This window comes from Octopus bimaculoides, chromosome 7 (assembly GCF_046866305.1).
Source record: "Octopus bimaculoides isolate indiv1 chromosome 7, ASM4686630v1, whole genome shotgun sequence".
Taxonomy (NCBI): Eukaryota; Metazoa; Mollusca; class Cephalopoda; order Octopoda; family Octopodidae; genus Octopus; species Octopus bimaculoides.
The window spans coordinates 36349679-36370537 of NC_142934.1; the positions used below are offsets into that span (position 1 = coordinate 36349679).

General features: G+C 38.3%; 1 protein-coding gene across 9 annotated transcripts in view; it reads right to left on the bottom strand.

Moving 5' to 3' along the window:
- Positions 1-20859, bottom strand: part of LOC106875848 (excitatory amino acid transporter 3-like) — a 410144-nt gene that overhangs the window by 251700 nt on the left and 137585 nt on the right. For all 9 annotated transcript variants that reach the window (XM_089355173.1, XM_052969531.2, XM_052969535.2 and 6 more), the window contains one exon: positions 17383-17425. In XM_089355173.1, the coding sequence (XP_089211299.1) occupies positions 17383-17425 (43 nt within the window). The remainder of the gene's footprint in view (positions 1-17382; positions 17426-20859) is intronic.

Genomic DNA, 20859 nt, shown 5'->3' on the forward strand with positions numbered 1-20859 from the left:
AAATATATTTTACTTTCGAAGTAGGAATATATATTGATAAACCTGTTACTTATAACTTACTTATAAGTGTTATCATTATACGTAAATTCTGACTCCAGCTACATAAACGCCATAGCGAGGAGTATATACTCAGAAACGCTAACAGACATTTTATGTGTGCATGTATGTTGAAGATAAACAAATTCGTGTTCTTTTAACCACTATATAAAAAATACAGTTTCATAATTGCAGAAATAAAATTCATTAACAAGTTGAAGAATGTGAAGAAAGAGAAAATAATTACTACATTATTTCATTTATGTACATTTAGCATTTATAGTACAATTGGAAAGTAAAGTCATTTTGTTGTAGAGAATTACGACTTAAATTTCACACTAGCTAATCTTTCATACTAACTACTAGAGTTCCTTGTTGGATTTTTTATCATAGACATGGCATACAAAAAAGGGCCAATATCTCAATGAGTGACTGTCATGGAGTTTAGTAACAAACCAACGAACACTATCGTGAGTGTCATGGAGTTTAGTAACAATCCTACAAACATTATCGTGAGTGTTGTGGAGTTTAGTAACACCCAACGAACACTGATTAATTTCCTCAAAATCAGGGTTTTTATACTGGCTCATACCTGAATTCTAAGAACCATATTTCATGAAAAGAATTCTTTTTGACGAAAGTCTAGAATTCAAATATGGGCAGTAATTTTAACCAATGTTTGGGAAAACAACCATTATGTCATATTGCTGCCTTTTATGACTTGCTACAGCTGGATGCCCTTCCTAATGCCAACTGCTCCAAGAGTGTAACAGGTGCTAGTTGCATGGCATCAGTATCTGCCATGACTACAATTTCATTTGGCTTGATGGGTCCTCTTCTCATGAATGGCATATTGCCAAAGGTCTCAGTCATTTGTCATTGCCTCTGTGAGGCCCAATGCTCAAAAGGTGTTTTTTACGTGCTAGTTACACCACACCAGCAATGGCCACATAGCCTCCGTGAAGTCCAATACTTGAAAGGTGCTTTTTACATCCAACCAGTACGGGTGCTAGTTACACAATACCAGCATTGGCCACATTAGCTCTGTGAGGCCCAAAGCTCAAAAGTTGCCGTTTTACGTGCCACTGGCATGGGTGCTAAATACATGACACCAGCATTGGTCACATTGCTTCTGTGAAGCCCAACGCTCAAAAGATGTTCCTATGTGGTTCTGGCATGAGTGCCAGTAACATTTCACCGGCATCAGCCACGACTATGGTTTCATTTGGCTTGATGGGTCTTAACAAGCAAGGCATATCACCAAAAGTCTTGGTCACTAGTCTTTGCTTCCATGAGGCCCAAAGTTCAAAGATCATGCTTCACCACCTCATCCCGTCTTCCTGGGTCTACCTCTTCTACATGTTTCCTCCACATTCAGAGATTGGTATGACCATAGCAGCACAGTTGTCTCACTTGCACATTACATCTGACACCTCTTATGCACAGCTTTTCTCTCAAGATGCTTACACTGTTGTACATGCACGCTGACATTGCACATCCAGCAAACATGCCAGGTTCATTTCTTTCAAGCCTATGGCAGTCACAGCCCATGTTTCACTGCCATGTAGTATAGCTCTTCGCACATGGACATCAATCTGAGGGAGAGGCCCTTTGTTGCCAACAGAGGTAGGAGCTCTCTGAACTTTGCCCAGCCTATTCTTATTCCAACAGCTACACCTCAAACCATCCACCTCCACTACTGACCTGGTTACCTAGATAACAGAAGCTATCCACTACCTCTAGCTTACCCCACTGACATTTGATGGAGTCTATTTTCTGTACATTTTTAGTGTTTATTGTACCTGTGCACCTTCCACACACAAAAACTATTTTTCCAATTAACTTTTCTCTGATATTGCTACACCACTTATGTGTCCATAGCTTGCACTGGGTACATCTTATGAAATTTCTACCTACACCTTTCCTACAGATCAAGCAGGGCCATCTACCTGAAGGCATTTGTAATTTGTCTACTTTCCTACTTGCTAAGACTTTGGTTTTGGCTAGGGTAACTCTAAGGCCCTTCAGTTCTAGACCTTGTTTCCACACCTGATATTTCTTGTCTAGTTCTGATAGTGATTTAGCTATAAGAACAAGGTCATCGGCATAGAGGAGCTCCCAGGTGCTTCCCCCATGTCAACAAAGGCCTAGTACAGAGGTTTATATTTAGCTAGGTATTTCCCTTGCAGCTGCCTTACCAGAAATATAGCATCAGTGGTGCTTCACCATGGCACAAAACCAAACTAAATCTCATCTAGACTAACTCTCTCCCTAATTACTTGAGCTATGATCTTCTCTGTCTGTGACTTTCATCACCTGATCCAATAATTTGATACCTCTGTAATTATTTCTCTCTAAGGCATTTTAGTAGAAAGTGGGTTATACATCTTTAGATTGTATACCTGACTTTCTACTATAAAATTAAAGAAATAGACGGAACGCTGAACTCCAGACTAAACAACTTAAACAACATTTATTTACTTGGTAAAACATACATATCTTTAGTTATACATCTTTAGAGGTGAGAATAACGAGCTGTCGAGTATAAGACCGAAAGATGTAGGGACAGCTTTTAAACACACGTCCATGCTCAATCGCTGGCCAGCGAGAAAGAGAATGAATTGAGCGGGAAACGCTTGCTTTATTAATTCTACGCATGCGCAGGCGTTACTACAGAGCTCCCTCGCCAGAGCGGAAACACACGATAAATAAAATCTGTTAGAACGCCTGAGGCAGGATGGCCACTGAAAACCACCCACAAGATGTGGTACAAACACACAAAGAAAATTCAAAGAAATGAAATGTACACTTGTGAAATACATGCATGCAACGTATAAATGAAATGACAATGACAAAACAACCGTGATGACAACTGTCCAGGAATACTGGAATCACGCGATGTAAAAGTCTGAGAGTTTGTTTTCCCTGAAAGGAAAGAAAATGTATGAGTGCACAAGTGTGTGTGTGAGAAAAAACACAGAACATGCAATGTATAAATGAAATGACAATGACAAAACAACCGTGATGACAACTGTCCAGGAAACTGGAATCACGCGATGTAAAAGTCTGTAGTATAGACTGCGAAAAATCCCAAAACACCGAGATAGAGTACATTGATGAAAACGTCGGCGCAGGAACTGCTCTAGCTGTGTTCTGTATGTGTGGTGGTAATGATGTTGACAGTGGTAATGATTCAGTTGAAACTTGGCTACGTCGGGGGGAAAGCTTGTAATTGATAGTAGTAATTATTGTCGTCACGGTGGTAATCTTGGTTGGCGCACGACGCTGGTGGCGAAAAGGCTGTTTGGTGATGAGTGTTTGAAGAGGTACGCTTTTACAGAACGATCGACAGACACAATTTCTGTACTATCATTAGCGAAAACCTCGAAGAAAAATGTTCTTAACCCAAGATGAAAGAACGACCGTGCGAAATGAATAACAAGAGTTATTGTGTGACATCAAAGATGTATGTGTAATGTGAGAGTGTGAAATGCGACATATAAAAATATAAAAAGCAGGCCGTAAATCCTGTCTGTTTCTCGTGAGTGGAAAAAAAATCCACTCTAACAGAGACGAGAATAAAAACCGCTCTTGTTGAGTCGTGTTGACTATGTTTGGAGATGTTGGTAATGTGTAGTTCAGTCTCCATGGCCGTATTTGTTCTTTAGTCGAGGTTCACCAGTTATAACTTGGTAATCCGTAGTTCATGCTGCGTTTTTTTCTTCGTCGGGGGTCACCACTTTAGTTCATGCTGCGTCGGGGGTCACCACTTTAGTAGAAAGTGGGTTATACATCTTTAGATTGTATACCTGACTTTCTACTATAAAATTGAAGAAATAGACGGAACGCTGAACTCCAGACTAAACAACTTAAACAACATTTATTTACTTGGTAAAACATACATATCTTTAGTTATACATCTTTAGAAGTGAGAATAACGAGCTGTCGAGTATAAGACCGAAGATGTAGGGACAGCTTTTAAACACACGTCCATGCTCAATCGCTGGCCAGCGAGAAAGAGAATGAATTGAGCGGGAAACGCTTGCTTTATTAATTCTACGCATGTGCAGGCGTTACTACAGCATCAATTTACCTTTGTAGCAGTTGACTATGGCACTGCTACACCAGTCATTGGGTATGACTCCTTCATGTAACACCTGGTTAACTATACAGGTGACTAAACTATAACCCACACCGCTAGATAGTTTAAGCATTTCAGTGATTATTCCTGATGGGCTGGGGGCTTTCCCCATCTTCATATCCTTCCTGGCTTTATTTACAATGCTACTGTCTGTCTGGATTGCTGGTCCCTCTGTTGGATCAACATTATGTAGACTCTCCTTCTCTCATGCATTCTCTAAATTCAGAAGCCTTTCACAGTAACACTTCCAAGCCTCTTTCTTTGTAGAGTCGCTAACTGCAAGTGAACCCTCACCCATGTGAACACACTTCTCTCCTATGACATTACAATTTTCTCTGGTACACTGTCTTGCAAACCAAAACACCTCAAGCCACTGGTCCTCACACAGCAAAACATTGGCTACTTTCTTTTCTGCTTCACCCTTGGCTAAGTATACCTGCCTCCTAGCTTCCCTTCTAACTGCCTGATATAACTCCTTGCTACCCCCACATTTCCAGTCCTTCCAAGCCTGTTTCTGTGCTCTGATGGCCCTATCAACTACATTGTTCCACCACCATGTCACCCTAGATCTGGTTGGGACTTTGGACCACCCACAAATTTGGTCTGTGGCTCTCAGTAAGTTGTTTCCCAGTTATCCTTTATACTGCAAGTTTGTAACTCCTCCTCCTTCTCATCAAAAGCTTCAGTTAGGACGTCCCTAAACCTCTGTCTATTCAAAGGATCTTTAAACTTCCAGATCTTTCTTTTCCAAACTGGCTTGCTTCTTGGGCACCTTCATGCCCACTAACGAAGTCACTAATGAGTAATCTATGCTGAGGGGTACATTCTTCATCAGGGAAGGCCTTTGCATTTAAGAGCAACCACAAATCCCTTTTTCTGGTGAGGATGTAGTCAATCTGGCAAGAATGGTCACCAGATTTATAGGTTATCAGGTGACTGGCTGGCTTTCTGAAGTTGGTGTTGCAGATCAATAGGTCATTTGTATCACTGAACTCCAGCAACCTTGTTCTCTCTTTGTTTCAGGAGCCAATTCCATGGCCCCCATGCACTCTATGAAAGACACTTGGGAGCTGCCCAACATGTCAATTGAAATCACCATCCACAAAGATAAGGTCACTGTCATTTATCTTCAAAGTGGCCTGCAAAAGAGTGTCATAAAAGCAGTCCTTCTGTTCATTTGGCAAACCCAATTGTGGGGGCATAGGCAGAGATGAATTTTGCAGTGCTATTCTGCAAAACTAGTCTAAGCTTAAGTATCCTATCACATATTCTGACTACTTCAATTACCTTATTTACCCATTTCTCTGCTAGAAGTATGCCAACATTTCCTACCCTGTACCTGTTGCCCTCCCAGAAGAATCTATACCTATACCTTTTCCCAGTGAGGAACCTGGCTGGAACTCCCTTCCACTGAATTTCTTGGATGCAGCACATAGCAACACATCTCTTTTCAAGCATCTCAACAATTTCACCTGACCTACCCTGCAATGTACCTACATTGACAGTGCCAACTCTGAGGGAATGTATGGGGGGACAGGAGGTAACATGGGGAAGAACTGCAGTTATTGGTATTTGAGAAGAAGACTGTAACAAACATTTGCCAACAGACATGACATAGCATTTTTACTCATATTTAATCCACCAATGCTACCTCCATTGGACATGTGTGCTGTACCAGCATTAGTACAGCAGTGTTAGTACAGATACCAGTAAATATGCATAAGTTGACTTAAGTTAGCTGGTTAGTTATTGTTACTGTTATTAGTAGTGGGTGCCATTAAAGTACAAATATAGGTAAATAAGATAGTTGAATAAACAGGATAAGGGTAATTAATTCGTTATATATAGTGGGTGACTAATTAATTAACTATTAAATAACTAAGCAGTAAACAATAGCTGTTTTTGGTGGCTCGGTGGTTCAATATAATGATTGTAAATTGATTCCATTGTTAGATGAGACAAGCCTGCATCTTCATGGAAGAAATCTTACATTTGAGGTGTCAATAGTAAGGAGATTAAAGATGGAATGATTTTGTGGAGAGCTAAGTGTATTAGAGGTGGGAATTGGAGAGGTATTCAGATAGAGAATAATGAGAGAAGAAAATAAGTTTCAAGGGATAGGAGTTAATAAGGAGGCTAGCAGAGAGTTATAGTAATAGAGGTAGAAAATATGAGGAAGAGGAGAGGGTGGTTTAGGTAGTATGTAAATGGTAACCTTTGTGTTAGTTTGTAAGAAGGCTATAGAATTAATGGTTGAGATAGTAAGAAAGTGAATGGCCATTATTTGAGGGAAATAAGTTGACTGGTTCAGTGGCTGATTACTAAAGTATGTAGGGAAGTATGATAGAAGATAGAGGGGTGGATAGAGTGGGGGTGAGTTGGTGGTCAATATAGCAGTTGATAGTGGGGGGGGGGTGAGCAGTTGATAGTTGGGTAAAGGAATTAGGTTGGTATTGGAGAGGGATTGGAGTTTACTGTAAGGGAGGTGGAGCTCCGTTAGTCAAATATTAGTAAGGAAGAACCAGAAGTGCAATCTGTATGAGTATTGAATTGAGAGGCGGTATTGCAGCTAGTATATGTTGTCGTGTGGGTAGAATTGAGAGAAGATGGCTTGAATCTGGTATTATTTAGTTGGATTACTAAGGATTGTATTATTGCTAATAGGTGGGTTAAAGTTTGGGTGTTCAGAGGATTGATATTGAAGTTTGAGTCTGTTTGAGGAGGCAATTATGGATCCTAAATTAAGTGTGGTGAAGTAGGAGATTTTCACAGATGATTTATTAAAGATAGGGTAGTATTTGTGCTGTGGTGGGGAATTAGATCTTAGGATTTTAAAGAAGAGTTTAGGTAGGGATTTAACTTTGAGAGAGAAAGGTGGTGTGAAACATAAGATTTCCTGGCCTTAGAATGTTTAGAGTGTGTGGTTGTAGTGGATGGATCAGGAGAGGGAGGCTTGTAGTTGTTATAGGCTTGGGGTGGCCAAAGGGGCTGCTGAGTGCAATGTGTAGGGGGAGTTTTTTGAGGGTTGTTGGATTGGTATTGAGTGGAAGGACAACCTGTAGATTTGGGGTTAGTATTGGGAAAGAGATGTGTTAATTTAGTTTTAAGCTTAGTATTGGGGATATAATAAATCTGTTCATAGAAGCCGCTTATTTGGAGGGTCTGATTATAATATGGGGCATGACTGTTAAAAATTTCTTCATCTGCGGAAAAGTTGGAGATTCTGATAGAACTACACTATTAAGAGTAAATTTAGGATGATTAGATAGGATATTGATATATTGTAAAGATTGGTTGGGTTTATGGAAAGGGTGATATAGATTTGTATTTAAGTCCAGAGTAAGTCTCAGAAATTGGCCACCTTAGTGTCAATTTTGAATGAAATACTCAGTTTATAGTTTTTTAAAAGCTTGTGTAGGGCTTTCTTAAAGCAATCCATTGATGGTTGAGATAATCCAGTTGCTGAAAGGAGAGTATCATCCTTGTATAGTTCACCAGAGAGGTTAGGGAAGTATTGTTTACTTTGAGAGAGAAGGAATAGGCTAACTAGGTCAGTAACCAGGGTTGAGTTTGATGCATCCATGGTTATATCAAAAAAATTTGTATATGAGTTTCAGATCCAATTATTATCCTTAAAGTGAATTAGAGTCTTCCTTGCAGCCAGGATGATATTGATGTCAGAGCAAGAGATGAGTGCATATTTTCGGGCAAAGATTAAGGCTTTATTTAAGAGAATTGGTGATATTGAGGAATAATAATTTGAGATATTGAACTGAAGGAAATGGGTATGTTGTTTATCAGAAAGAGAGAGAGAGACCAGGTGATGACATCGCTGGTGCAATTCCAGAGCTGAAGCTTAATGTCAGTTCTTCCTAGGGGTAAAATATAGTCGATAATGCATTTACTAATTCAACCTAGTTAGATTTAGTAGGGCAGATGAGTCTAATAGAAGGCTTAGTTGAGAAGTTGGGTTTATGGTCCTTGAAGGTGAAGTGAGAGGGTGTATGGTTCACTTCTATTTAGTAAATTTAGATTAACAATGAGCTTACAATGGATGTTGTTAATCTCATTAAGAGCATTGCTATGTGAATGTTTATAATTTGAGTTTAGTTCCTTTGATATGAGGTTAGTACACATTTCCAAGGGGAGGGAGTAAAGATTGCCAGTTTTGTCAGAAAAAAACATACAGGTGTGGTGAAGACCTTATATTAGATATAATTTTGGATAATTCTTTCTGGAAGGAATTAATATAATTAGAGAATTAGAATAATTAGAGAGTTATGTTTTTTATCATATGTATATCTTTCTCAAAATTAGCAATACAGAGTTTGGGGGTGGGTTTTTATGGGGCTTTAGATTGTAAGAGTCCTTTTCATTAGAAGATTCAGGGTTATTAGATTTGAGGTTGAAGTATAGGGCTCTCCACCTTATTCAAGTGATGAAATCATTAGTTTTCTGTAGTAAGAGTTCCATGTAGAGATCCGTAGATGGGATTGGGATATTTTTTGTAGATGTGCCCAAGAACTACTTATCCACGAGTGTTATCTATAAGTAGTGCTATATAGTTCATAGATGAGAATCAGATATTCTCCGTATAGAATACACCTACACTTGAGTGGGTAGAGGAGTAAACGTAAGGATCGATATACAAAGAATATTTAATACATTAGGAGAGTATTGTAGTCTGCTTGAAGCATTGTGTATTGTTTGTAAAGAATAAAAAGTTTTGAATGGTACAACAATGCACTATAATACAAACAATGAGCTATATACCTGTTGTAATTTAGTCATCTATAGTCTGATATGATATTTCGGAATAATATTCCTTCTTCAGATATTCTTAGATGGAGTCGCTGCTATAATCGGTTTTCTAACGGCTTTTCTTTTTTTCTTTTTGGAAGCATCTCAGCAGTGATCTCACGAAGCTCCATCCGGAATTCCTCATGAGAAGTGCATGAGGTTGGCCATGTCTCAATCTCGTGTGTGCTGGTACATCCATAGTGCTACAGATGTACCAGTACACACGAGAATGAGACATGGCTGACCTCATGCACTTCTTATGAGGAATTCCGGATGGAGCTTCGTGAGACCACTGCTGAGACGCTTCCGAAAAAAAAAAATGGAAAAGCCATAAGAAAACCGATTATAGCAGCGACTCCATCTAAGAATATCTGAAGAAGGAATATTATTCTGAAATATCATATCAAACTATGGATGACTAAATTACAACAGGTATATATAGCTCACGGTTTGAATTATAGTGCATTGTTGTACCATTCAAAACTTTCTATTTTTTAATACATTAAACACAAAGAATGCATAAAATGTATACAGACTGTCTTCATTTAACGACCACTCAGAGTTACGATGAACTTTACGAGCCATCATTACATATTTTACAAAATATAAAAACTTAAAAACTTTGTCGTATTGTGCGCTGTACGAGAACTGCCATTGTGATGGCAGCACATCCCGAGCACCCAGCCTCACTTGCTCTCTCACTCTCCTGCCTATGGTTAGCCAGGCAACACAGTGATGCTCTCTGTACCTATATTACAATTTCATCTCTTTTTTCCATTATCTCTTGCACCCCATACTACAAGATGCCTCCAAAGAGGAAGAATACATCTTCACCTGTTGTCTGCCTTTCCAAGGTAGAAAGGCAGACAACTGAACTTTTCCGATGTTATCAAGAAATTTATGACGGAAAAAAGAAGATAACAAAGCAAACAACACTGACAGGATTTTTCATGCATTTTGATGTCAAGAATGAGTTGCTTTTGTAATCTTTATCCAAAGTAAAACAAAGTTATTATGTTTGAGTTTCCTTTAAACCTTTTCACCTTTTCTATATAATCCTGAGAAAAGTTTATTAGGCATCTTATGTACTGGGCCTGGAATCAGAAACATACTTACGATGTCTGAGCTACAATAATACAGTATCCATATCCTAACTTTTAAGGTTTTCTTTGTGATAATCTTACTGTTACTTATTCATTTTTCAATAATTTATGTTAGTGATTCTTGGCCCTGGACTGCATATACTTTATACAGTATGGTATTCTGTTTTTATATGTATGTACAGTACACTATACTTATAAAAAAAAATATGTACCCCATGAATATTCGTTTAACGACGGGGCTGTTGAAATGTAACTCGGTCATTAAATGAGTACAGTCTGTATATGTTTAGATACAAAAAGGTAGTGGAACAGTGTAGTTGACAGGGCATATTTGAGTGAAGAAACAAGCCTGGAAGGACAAGAAGGGCGGACAAGAAGCAAGGAACTATATCAGGTAGCTAGAAAGGAAGCTAGGAGAAAATTATACTTAAAGTAAAGTTAAATTACCTTCTTGAGTCATGCCAACTCATAAGAGCCAGTTCCCCAGTTTTCACGGTGTATAAATTCTCCACCTGGACAGGATGCTGATCCATTGCAGGATTACTCATTTTTGCCAGCTGAGTGGACTGGAGTAACGTAAAATGAAGCATTTTGCTCAAGAACACTATGTGTTGCCTGGTCCAGGAATTGAAACCACAATCTTACGATCATGAGGCCAACACCCTAACCACTAAGCCATGCACTTCCACTGCAGTTATATTTAGCCAGGGATGAAGCAGAAAAGAATGCCAATGTTCTGTAGTGTGAGAATCAATGGCTTGAAGTATTTCAGTTTGCAAGACAGTGTGTCAGGTAAAATTGTGATGTTGTAGGAGAGAAGTGCATTCTCATGGATGATGGTTTACTCTGCAAAGAAAGTGGCTTGGAAGTGCCACTATGAAAGGCTGCTAAAGGTAGAGAATACACAGGAGAAGGATACACAGAAGCTTGGGATAGATGAATGGTTGGTGAGAGCTGTACAAGCTATGTACAGGGATGCTGTCAGTACAGTGAAGGTTGGCAATGAGCATAGCAAGGAATTCAGTGTACAGGTGGAGTTTACCAAGGATCAATTCTCAACACCCTGGTGTACATCATAGTCCTCCAGGCTATAACAGAGAAATTTAAGACTGGCTACCTTTGGGAGCTCCTCTATGCTGATGACTTAGTTCTTGTGGCTGAATCACTAACAGAACTCGAGAAGAAATTTCAGGTGTGGAAGCAAGGCCTTAGAGTTTAGGTTAGTAGGAAAACAGATAAATCACAAATGCCTTCAGGGTGATGGCCCTGTTCAATATGTAGATAAGGTGTAGGTAGAAATTTGACAAAGTGTACCCAGTGCAAGCTATGGACACATAAGAGGTATCAGAGAGAGGTTAACAGAGAAAGTAGTCTTTGTCTGTGGCAGGTGTATAGTACAATAAACACTAGGAATATACAGAAAATAGACCCTGTCAAATGCCCAAGAGAATATTTAGAAGTAGTAGATGACTTCCAATATCTAGGTGACCAAGTCACTAGTGGAAGTGGATGCTCTGAGAGCATAGCTGCTAGACTATGAATAAGCTGGGCAAAGTTCAGAGAGTGTCTACCTTTGTTGGTAACAAAGGGCCTTTCCTTCAGAGTATGATACCATGCAGAGTATGATGCCATGCAGAGTATGATGCCAGATTGTATGATGCCATGCTATATGGCAGTGCAAAGGCTTATAAGAAATGAAGCTAATATGCTTCACTGGATGTGCTATATCAGCGTGCATGAACAACAGATTGTAAGCATATTGAGAGAAAAATTGGGTATAAGAGGCATCAAATGTAGTGTGCAAGAGAGAAGACTGCACTGGTATGCTCATGTGATGAATATGGATGAGGATACCTGTGTAACGAAGTGGCAATCTCTAACAGTGGAAGGAACCTGTGGAAGAAGTTGATCCATGGAATGAAGTGGTGAAGTATGATCTTTGAATGTTGAGTCTCATGGAAGCAGTGACAAGTGATCAAGTCCCTTGGCGATTTGCTGTGCTTTAGAAGACATGTCAAGCTAAGTGAAATTGTATTTATGGCCAGTGCTGGCGACACGTAAAAGGCAGTCATGCCAGCAACACGTACAAGGTACCCATGCTAGTGACACATAAAGGGTATCTGTGTCGGTGACACATAAAAGGCACCCACTACACTTTGTGGTTTAGTTGGCTTCAGGAAGGGCATCCAGCCATAGAAACCAAGCCAAACCAAACTGGAGCCTGGTATTGCTCTCCAGCTTCAACTCATGCCAGTACAGAAAACTATACTACATGTTGTTGATGATTATATACACACACACACACACATAGATATTTGAGCGGTCTATCCCTTATTCAATTAATGTGTCTTGTCTAGCAAGCTACATGGTGACCATGCTGGTATCATTTAAAAAACACTGAGTACATTCTGTAAAGTTGTTGGCATTAGGAAAAGTATCCAGCTGTAGAAACCATGGAAAAATAGATGTTAAATAATGGTGGAGATGATGATTATATATATTTATACATACAGACACACACACACACACACATATATAAATGTATGTATGTTTATAAATCTAATAAACACTATTAGTTTTATGCAATAAGAGCATGCCAGACAATATTTTTTAACACATCTAGTGTCTCAGTGTAATCTTCAGGCACCGCCCACATGGAATAACAAACTAAAAATGGGACAATAGGATGACAGAAGTGAGAAAAGGTGAGAAGGAAGTATATATTAAAGGTGGACAGTTGAAAGACTGGAAAACAAAAAGAAAACAGAAAGAAGCAAAAGCTGGGAGGAACTAAAGTTATTTCCCTTTTGACCATAAAATATATGGCTGAAAAGTTAGTGGCTTAGAGTCTGTGGTACAGCTTTTTAATTCGGTTGGTAAGCAAGCTACTTACCACACAGCCACTCCTGCCTCTATAAATGTAAAGGCAGACGAAATAAAGCATTTTGCCATGTGTGCTAACATTTCTGCCAGCATTAATGTGCAATGTTGAAGACAGAATAGGAGAAATAATAAGAACAAATGGGAGGGGTAGAATATGAAAGAAAGAAAGAAAGAAAGAAAGAAAGAAAGAAGAAGAAGAAGAAGAAGAAGAAGAAGAAGAAGAAGAAGAGATGGTGGAAGGAAAGAACATAGGAAAAAGACATGGATATAGAAGAGAGCAGAATTTGCAAGTTGCTATCTGTTTTGCCAGCGGTCTGCCATTTGTTATTAAGATAATGTGGTAAGGAAAACAGTTGATAACACAGACACATACACACATACACACAGAGGCACAAAAGAGCATACAAATACTATTTGTTTTATCAAATATATAGAATTTCTTAATAGAGGCACAATGTCAATTAGGGAGAGGAATACAATATCAATATATTCTGGAGAGAAGATATAGATGGGTGAGTGGATAGAAGACAATCAACTGAGAGATTTGTGGTTCATATCCAGTCATCAGTACTGCACATCTGTTGTCAACTCTGAAATGGCTTACTCCACCTAGTTGTAAATAAAAAACGACTAACCGACACTCCATCGGTTACAATGATGAGTGTTCCAGTTGATTCAATCCACAGAACAGCTTGTTTGTGAAATTAAGATGCTGAGCACTTCACAGACATGTATAACCTAGACATAGCTCTTAGGAAGATTCAGCGTGACACAGAATGTGATAAGGGTGGCCTTTTGAAATAAAGCTATTACTCATTTTGCCATCTGAATGGACTGGTGCAATGTGAAATAAAGTGCTTTGCTTAAGGACATAACATGCCACCAGGTACTGAACTCATGACCCTATGATCATGAGCCAAATACCCAAACTACTAAGCCACATGCCTACAGATTAGGAAATAACTTGACTTTAAACATCAATCTAGGATATTTGCATGCACAACAGCAGCAGCATTGTACCAGATGTGAGAGCAATACTCCATTGAGGATTTTAAAAGAGGTTTGTTGAGTATAAATAATTATCAGGGGCTAAAGAGAAGGGTTGGCTAATAGGACGCTGTCCTAACTATGTTAGGGACATGCTTTCACAAAGAAAGATCCTTGATAGTGAGACCCAGTAATTAGAGTGATTTTGAAGGCTCAAACTGAGTACTGCTCATAATTAATAATGATAGGGTTTGATGACGTTTATTTGATATGAGAAGCATGTTTTCTTGCAGTTGACAGAGACAAAATTGGCCAATCCCTTTCAAAGCAAGACCCCAGTGAGAGAAGAGTAGGTCATCAGTAGATCAGGCTTATGGAAACTGTACTGGTGGTAATGAATGAATGAATGGATGGATGGATGGATGAAAAATAGATAGATAGATATCTTTCTTTATTAGCCAGGCAAGGTCAAACACAGAGGGGACAATACAATGTAGTACTTCTCTTTTCAAAAGAAAGAAAGAAAGGAAAAAAAGTACGATCAAAAGGGATCGAAAGCATTTGGGACATGTAAACAGCAAAACAAGGCAGGGTAAAAATGTAAAACAGATTAGGTTTGTCCAAGGAAAGAAAAGCCTTCGGAAAAGACCATGGTAACCTCAGGCAGAAAAAGTAACACAAGAGCAAAGCGCTCTCTCTCTCTCTCTTTTGGATTTACAGGATCATGCTTAAAGTGGTTTCATCATTTACACGTACCATCTTTGCTACATTCACCCACCTTTTATTGAAAGTTTTATGAGATAAAACTTCCCTCTCTATTCCCACCTTTCTTTTCAAGTGGTACTTGAAAAGTTGATGATTGATTGGCCAGAGAGGAAAGTGTTTGTCTCTAAACCTTTCACATGAGTCAACCACACACATTCTTTCACCATAGCCACCAGTACAATGAAAACTGCCTTGCCTTCCTGGTTAAAGGAAGGTGGCAGGGCAATATTCACGATAGACTCAGCCGATAACTGAATTTATCCTACATATGACAGCAGCCATTCAACATAAGTCCACAGGTCAGAAATGGTTGGACACTGCACGAGTTCATGCAGAATGGTTTCATCACTCTGACCGTATCTCAAGCAAGTCGGTCCGGTGTATCTCAAACCGTACCTGTAGAGCTTATCCTGAACAGGCAATGCTTCCTGATAGCACTCCAGGCCAGGGATCTCTGGTGATTTTTCATAGGTCCCGGCCCGAAAGTTGTCCTGAAGAGGCGGGTTAGGTGATCCCCGTTGACACCCAGATTCTCCCCAAGAATGTCATCACACCTCCCCTCAACTAATCTTCTACAGAATGCCTATGTGGAATTAAAGTCGCACAAGTTTGGTCCCAGACAGCAGAGTTGCTTGAGAGCAAGGTGGCACTCACAATGCCATTCGCCTAGCTTCAGTCTCTGTTTGATCCATGACTGCAGTTTGGCCAAAGAGATGAGCTGCAGGAAAGCACGCCTCACAAACGGCAACCACACCTGTTCACCATTGTCTATGAAGTGCTGGAGATGTCGCAGTCTCAGTGTATGTCTGCACATCATCAACCACGGCATGCCCAGCTCTCCATTTAGCAGGTGTTGACAGTAAATGGATCACCTAACCATCGGAATGCTTCCCTTCCACAAAAAGTGGAAGAATATGCATTCCAGTTTGGTGACGGTAGGGTTAGGACAAGGGACGATGGTCAGGGAGTAATAGATGATGGATGTGATGTACATGTTTACCACCTCCACCCGACTTTTTAGGGATAGCTTTCTCTTGGCCCATTGCTGGGTGAGAGTGGCTACCCTACTTGTTATCTTGTCCCAGTTCTTCTCCATTTGGAGGTCCGGTCTGAGCCAGACCCCGAGCAATTTAACCAGTCTGCCGGTCCAGTGTTGGATGGCATGGGCCTACCTCTCCAGGTGCCGAGCTGCAAGCCCACTGACTTTTCTGAATAAATTTTCACCTGCTTCATATTCTTTTAGTTTCTTGCCGATCAGGTTGATATGCCTGTGGCTCGACACTATGATGGTGATGTCGTTCGCATATGCAGACATGCCCCTCCTGCATCCCAGTTCTTGCGGAATGCTCCTCAGCATCACCAGCTTTCATAGTAGTGGCTCTAGAGCCAATATGTACAGAAGCAACAAAAGGGGGCAGCCTTGATGGACTGAACACATGATTTTAAATGGTCTTGATGAATGGATGGATGGATAGATATCTTTCTTTATTAGCCACGCAGTGCCAAACACAGAGGGGACAATACACTGTCGAACTTATCTTTTCAAAAGAAAGAAAGAAAAAAAAAAATACAATCAAAAGGGATCGAAAGTGTTTGGGACATGTAAACAGCAAAATAAGGTGGGGTAAAAATGTAAAACAGGTTTATCTGTGGAAAGAAAAGTCTACAAAAAAGACAGACAGACAGATAGATAGGTAGAGAGAGAGAGAAAGAGAGAGAGGTCTCCATTACCTTAGAGACATTAGAAGTGAGTGTACTAATTGGTAGAGTCAAAGAGGTTGCCTTTCTTTGAGATAGGGCTCGTTGACTCAATGTGTCTGTTATATTAATATATCATTCATCATGATCCTTTGTCAACTTGATTATAAGACATTGTAATTAATTCTTCCCATACCTTTTGAATGTAGTATCATTGGTTGTTTAACTCTAAATGTCTCAGTTTTTCTGTGTAGAATTGTTTACCTTCCATATTTTTGCAATTATTCATTTGTCCTTATACTTGCTCTTAATTACACTGCGTACTTAGACATTCTTGTATGTATCTAGCTTTTGTTTAATACTTTTTGTTAACATTGAAATAAAATAGCTTTCTATTGACCTGTCTTTCCTTCTGTCCTTTCACAGAATGTATATGCATATATGTGCATCATTCATACATATACATTCATATACAAAAGTTAAAAAATACTACGAGTAACAAAACAGACAACATTCACTGTACACACAAAAGCAGAGTAATAAAAGCAAAACAATACATATGCATTGAGTATTTGCATATACAAACCTCACTCAGAGTACATACATTTACAGCCCTCACTCACAGACCACATACATTTACAGAACTCACTCATAGACCACATACATATACAGACTTCACTCATACTCCACAATGAAATAAAGGCACTTTAAAAAAAAATGGAGCTTCCAACAGTTAAGCACTCAATTTTGAAGTAAGAATGTAACTGTTTTGTTGGTGTCAGCTTTACAAACTGCAACAGTTTGCTTGTGGGTTATGTGGGAGCTTTAGGTAAGTAGTGTGTCACCTTAACATCAGAGAAATTAAACTTTAAAAAAGCATTACCGTCCAACTGAACATAAAATATCACTGCACCCCTTAATTAGTCTCAAAAAAGTCAAGAGTTAAAATTTAAAAAATAGTTATCTTACCTGTCTAAATGAAGCACCTATGATGTTATCGGGAAATATATTTCTGTGAGAATGAAGAATAAATATAATTAATTTAGTAGTAAAGTAGCAACAGTTAAGTTTCATTGCCATATTGAAGCATAATTCTGAGGTGTTCTAATCCCACAAAAGTAATCCTGGAGCCTATGATAAAGAAACCTTGTACAAAAACTTTGCTAGGAAATTTTGCACAGATATTTACTGTGCATTAACATCTGTAGCCAATTTGTTAGACATTAGTAGAGGTTGTGAAGACTGACATTTAGTCATCTTTTATGGCTTCATTCTACTTTGGGTTTTATTGTTGGTAATAGGCTATTGGCAATAACAAATGACCTTATGAAGATATAAAGCAAAATTAAAACATATATAAACAAACATATATACTTATATTCCTTATTAAAGCATTTTGTTGTCTGGATAAAATAAAATACTTTTTGAATTACAACAACACTGATAATGTTATAGTAAAAGTGTGTTCTATTAAGTGCAATCACCACCCTCATGTTAAAGTCCATGTTTCCAGGCTTCCATGGATCAGACATTATTCATTGAGACAGAATTTTTCTATGGCCAGATGCCCTTCCTGTAGCTTACCCTCACTTGTTTCCAAGTAAGGAAATATTTTCCATGCCCAGACATGTTTTCATGGATGATTTGAAAGAAAGGACACTGCTTGTATGACACTGACACTCATTTAAAACCATCACATGATGTCAAAATAAGAAGAAACCAACACAATCGTGTGTGTGCGTGTGTGTATGAGAAAGAGAGAGAGAGAGAGACAGACAGAGACAGAGAAAGGGAGGCTTTCAGTTTCCATTTACCAAATCCACTCACAAGGCTTTGGTTGGCCTAAACCTGAAATCATGTGACTGAGAACTAAAGTTCTCAGCCACACAGCCATGGTACTGTGTGTGTGTGCACGTGTGTATGTGTGTGTGTGCGTGTGCACGCGAATGCACACATGCATGTGTGTGTGTGAATCTAAAACAGTTTTATACATAAAGGGGTTAGGTGGAGTTGGTGTATCCAAAAAGTACTTTGCTTTATCTAGGTACCACCATTTTTGTTGATTTCTCTGAGCTGGAAAAAGAAATAAATTGTCATTCCTATTTGCCCTTTCTCCCTAAACTGTTTGTGAAGTATTTAAACAATTCAATGGTGAATACCCTATAACCACTAAAAGTGAATTGGTTGATTAGTTTAAATAGTTTACATGCAGCATATTCGCCCTTTCTCCCTAAACTGTTTGTAAAGTATTTAAACTATTCAATTTTAATGGTGTGTGTGAGAGTGTACACACACAAACACTTACATGTGTACATTTCCTCTCTTATTTCTCTCTGAGTAGTAGGAAGAATATTAAAATTAGGATAATAATGAAGAACTAAGGAAGAAGCATCTTAAAGTTTCAAATTTTATTCAAGGAGTATGGTAAAGGATTTTCTTTCTTTTTTTTTTTTTGTATTATCAACAAATGTATTTCTGGAGTTTTCCTTCATCCATGTAAGTTTTCCTTAAATTCTCTATATAAGTTCATGAATTTGTTGTAGTTTCTGTTTTTTATATGGAAGATCTATGATAGAATCTTTATAGTAATACACCTTGAATGTTTAACACCATTAAAATTAAATAGTTTATGTAGAAAGGTGGAAATAGAAATTACATTGTATTTCTTGTTCTATCTCAGAAAAACCAACAAAAATGGTGGTGCTTAGATAAAACAAATAACTTTTTGGTTTACTCAGATACATTAGCTGTGCCCCCTCCTTATGTATAATTGTTAGCTATGCTGCATGTAAACTATTTAAACTATTCAACCAATTCACTTTTAGTGGTTACAGGGTATTCACCATTGTCCTTATAAAAAGAAAATAAAAATCCTGCCACACACTTCTGCATATGTAAAAAAAAATTCCATTTTGGTGAATTTACCTATAATTAGATTCACTTTGAGAAAAAAGATTATAATATATTTGAGAACCCTCTAAGTTCTGTTCCAGAAACCACATTCATATGTCATTAAATAAATTACAGTTGTTTTATGAAACTAGTCTAAGTTTGTGATTATTTTAGAATTATTTACAATTTAAATGAAACACATAGGTTTATTACAGCTAAAAATATAGTCTATACATCTTACTTAACATAAATATTACTATAAGAAAACCACAAAACTCCAGTATTCATCTTGAGAAAACATCTCATAGATGTACAGTATTAAAAAGCACAGAAATATCAGTAGCAGATGAAGTGCAATCAGCAGCAGCAATGGAATTGCTAGATTCAGGATTTCTATGTATTTACACATCATTGGTAGCAAGTATCCACAATCACTGCAGGGTTAGACAAATTTCACCCCTACTGATATAGAAAAAACAATGATTAACAAATCACTGGTGTTGCGAATAGCTGGCAGGCTGGGAAAAATTTATTAACAATAGAAGCAGTATTAGTTCAGAATAACAATCTTACTTACGTATTGTAAGAAAACTACAACACTGTGATATTCCACCACTACTGGATGCTTTTCATCAGCTACTGATACTTCTGTGCTTTTTAGCACTACACATCTATACAAGATGCTTTCTCAAGATGAATACTGCAGTGTTGTGGCTTTCTTATAGTATATCCATGTTATGTAAGATACACAGATTGCTATTCTGAATTAAAACTGCTTCCCTAACTAATAACAAAGAAACAGAGTAATGAAAGGGCATAAATAAATTTGAGAAATTAAGAAAAACTTGCAAAGTTACACTAATGAAGGGAAGCCCAAAATGCATTACAGAAGATAAAAAAAACCATTAGTTATTCCATAAGTAAACTTAAACATTCTGAAATAAACTTGAAAAAAGTAGGGGTCTTTATCTTATTCATGCATAAAGTTTAATTTTTATTGTACAAGTTTTTTGTACAAGTAATTACAATTAACTGTCCAGAAAAATAAACGGCATGGCTGAAAAAGTCATAAAAGGATAATTATACCCTAATTTGCATTCATGAAATGTTAACAATAAAGTTGGATCAAGAGGTTTTAATGGAACCAGACTGAGATGGTAGCTGCTATCAATTAGCATCAAACATCAGCAAGCAAATACCATCTTGATAGAAATTCAGGTGACAGTTGTGAGAGCTAGCTATATGGCTGAAAAGAGATGACGAAACCTAGCTGGAGAGGTGATGTGTCGGGTGTGAGGCAGGTACCTGTTTGTTTGTATAGCAAGTCATACCTGCAAATTTCCACAATTTGAATGGTGATGATGATCCTGAAATTGACTTAAGATTGAATAAATCAGTTGACTCAGTAAGCAGAGCTTCACATCAATGAGTGGAAGCTTGAGTATTGTAAAGCAGTTGAAAGGAATGCCCTAAAACAGTGCACATTCTCTCCTGATGACCTCTGAAACTTACTGGCATCTGGTATGCAGATCTTTTGATTGGCTGCACTTGCAC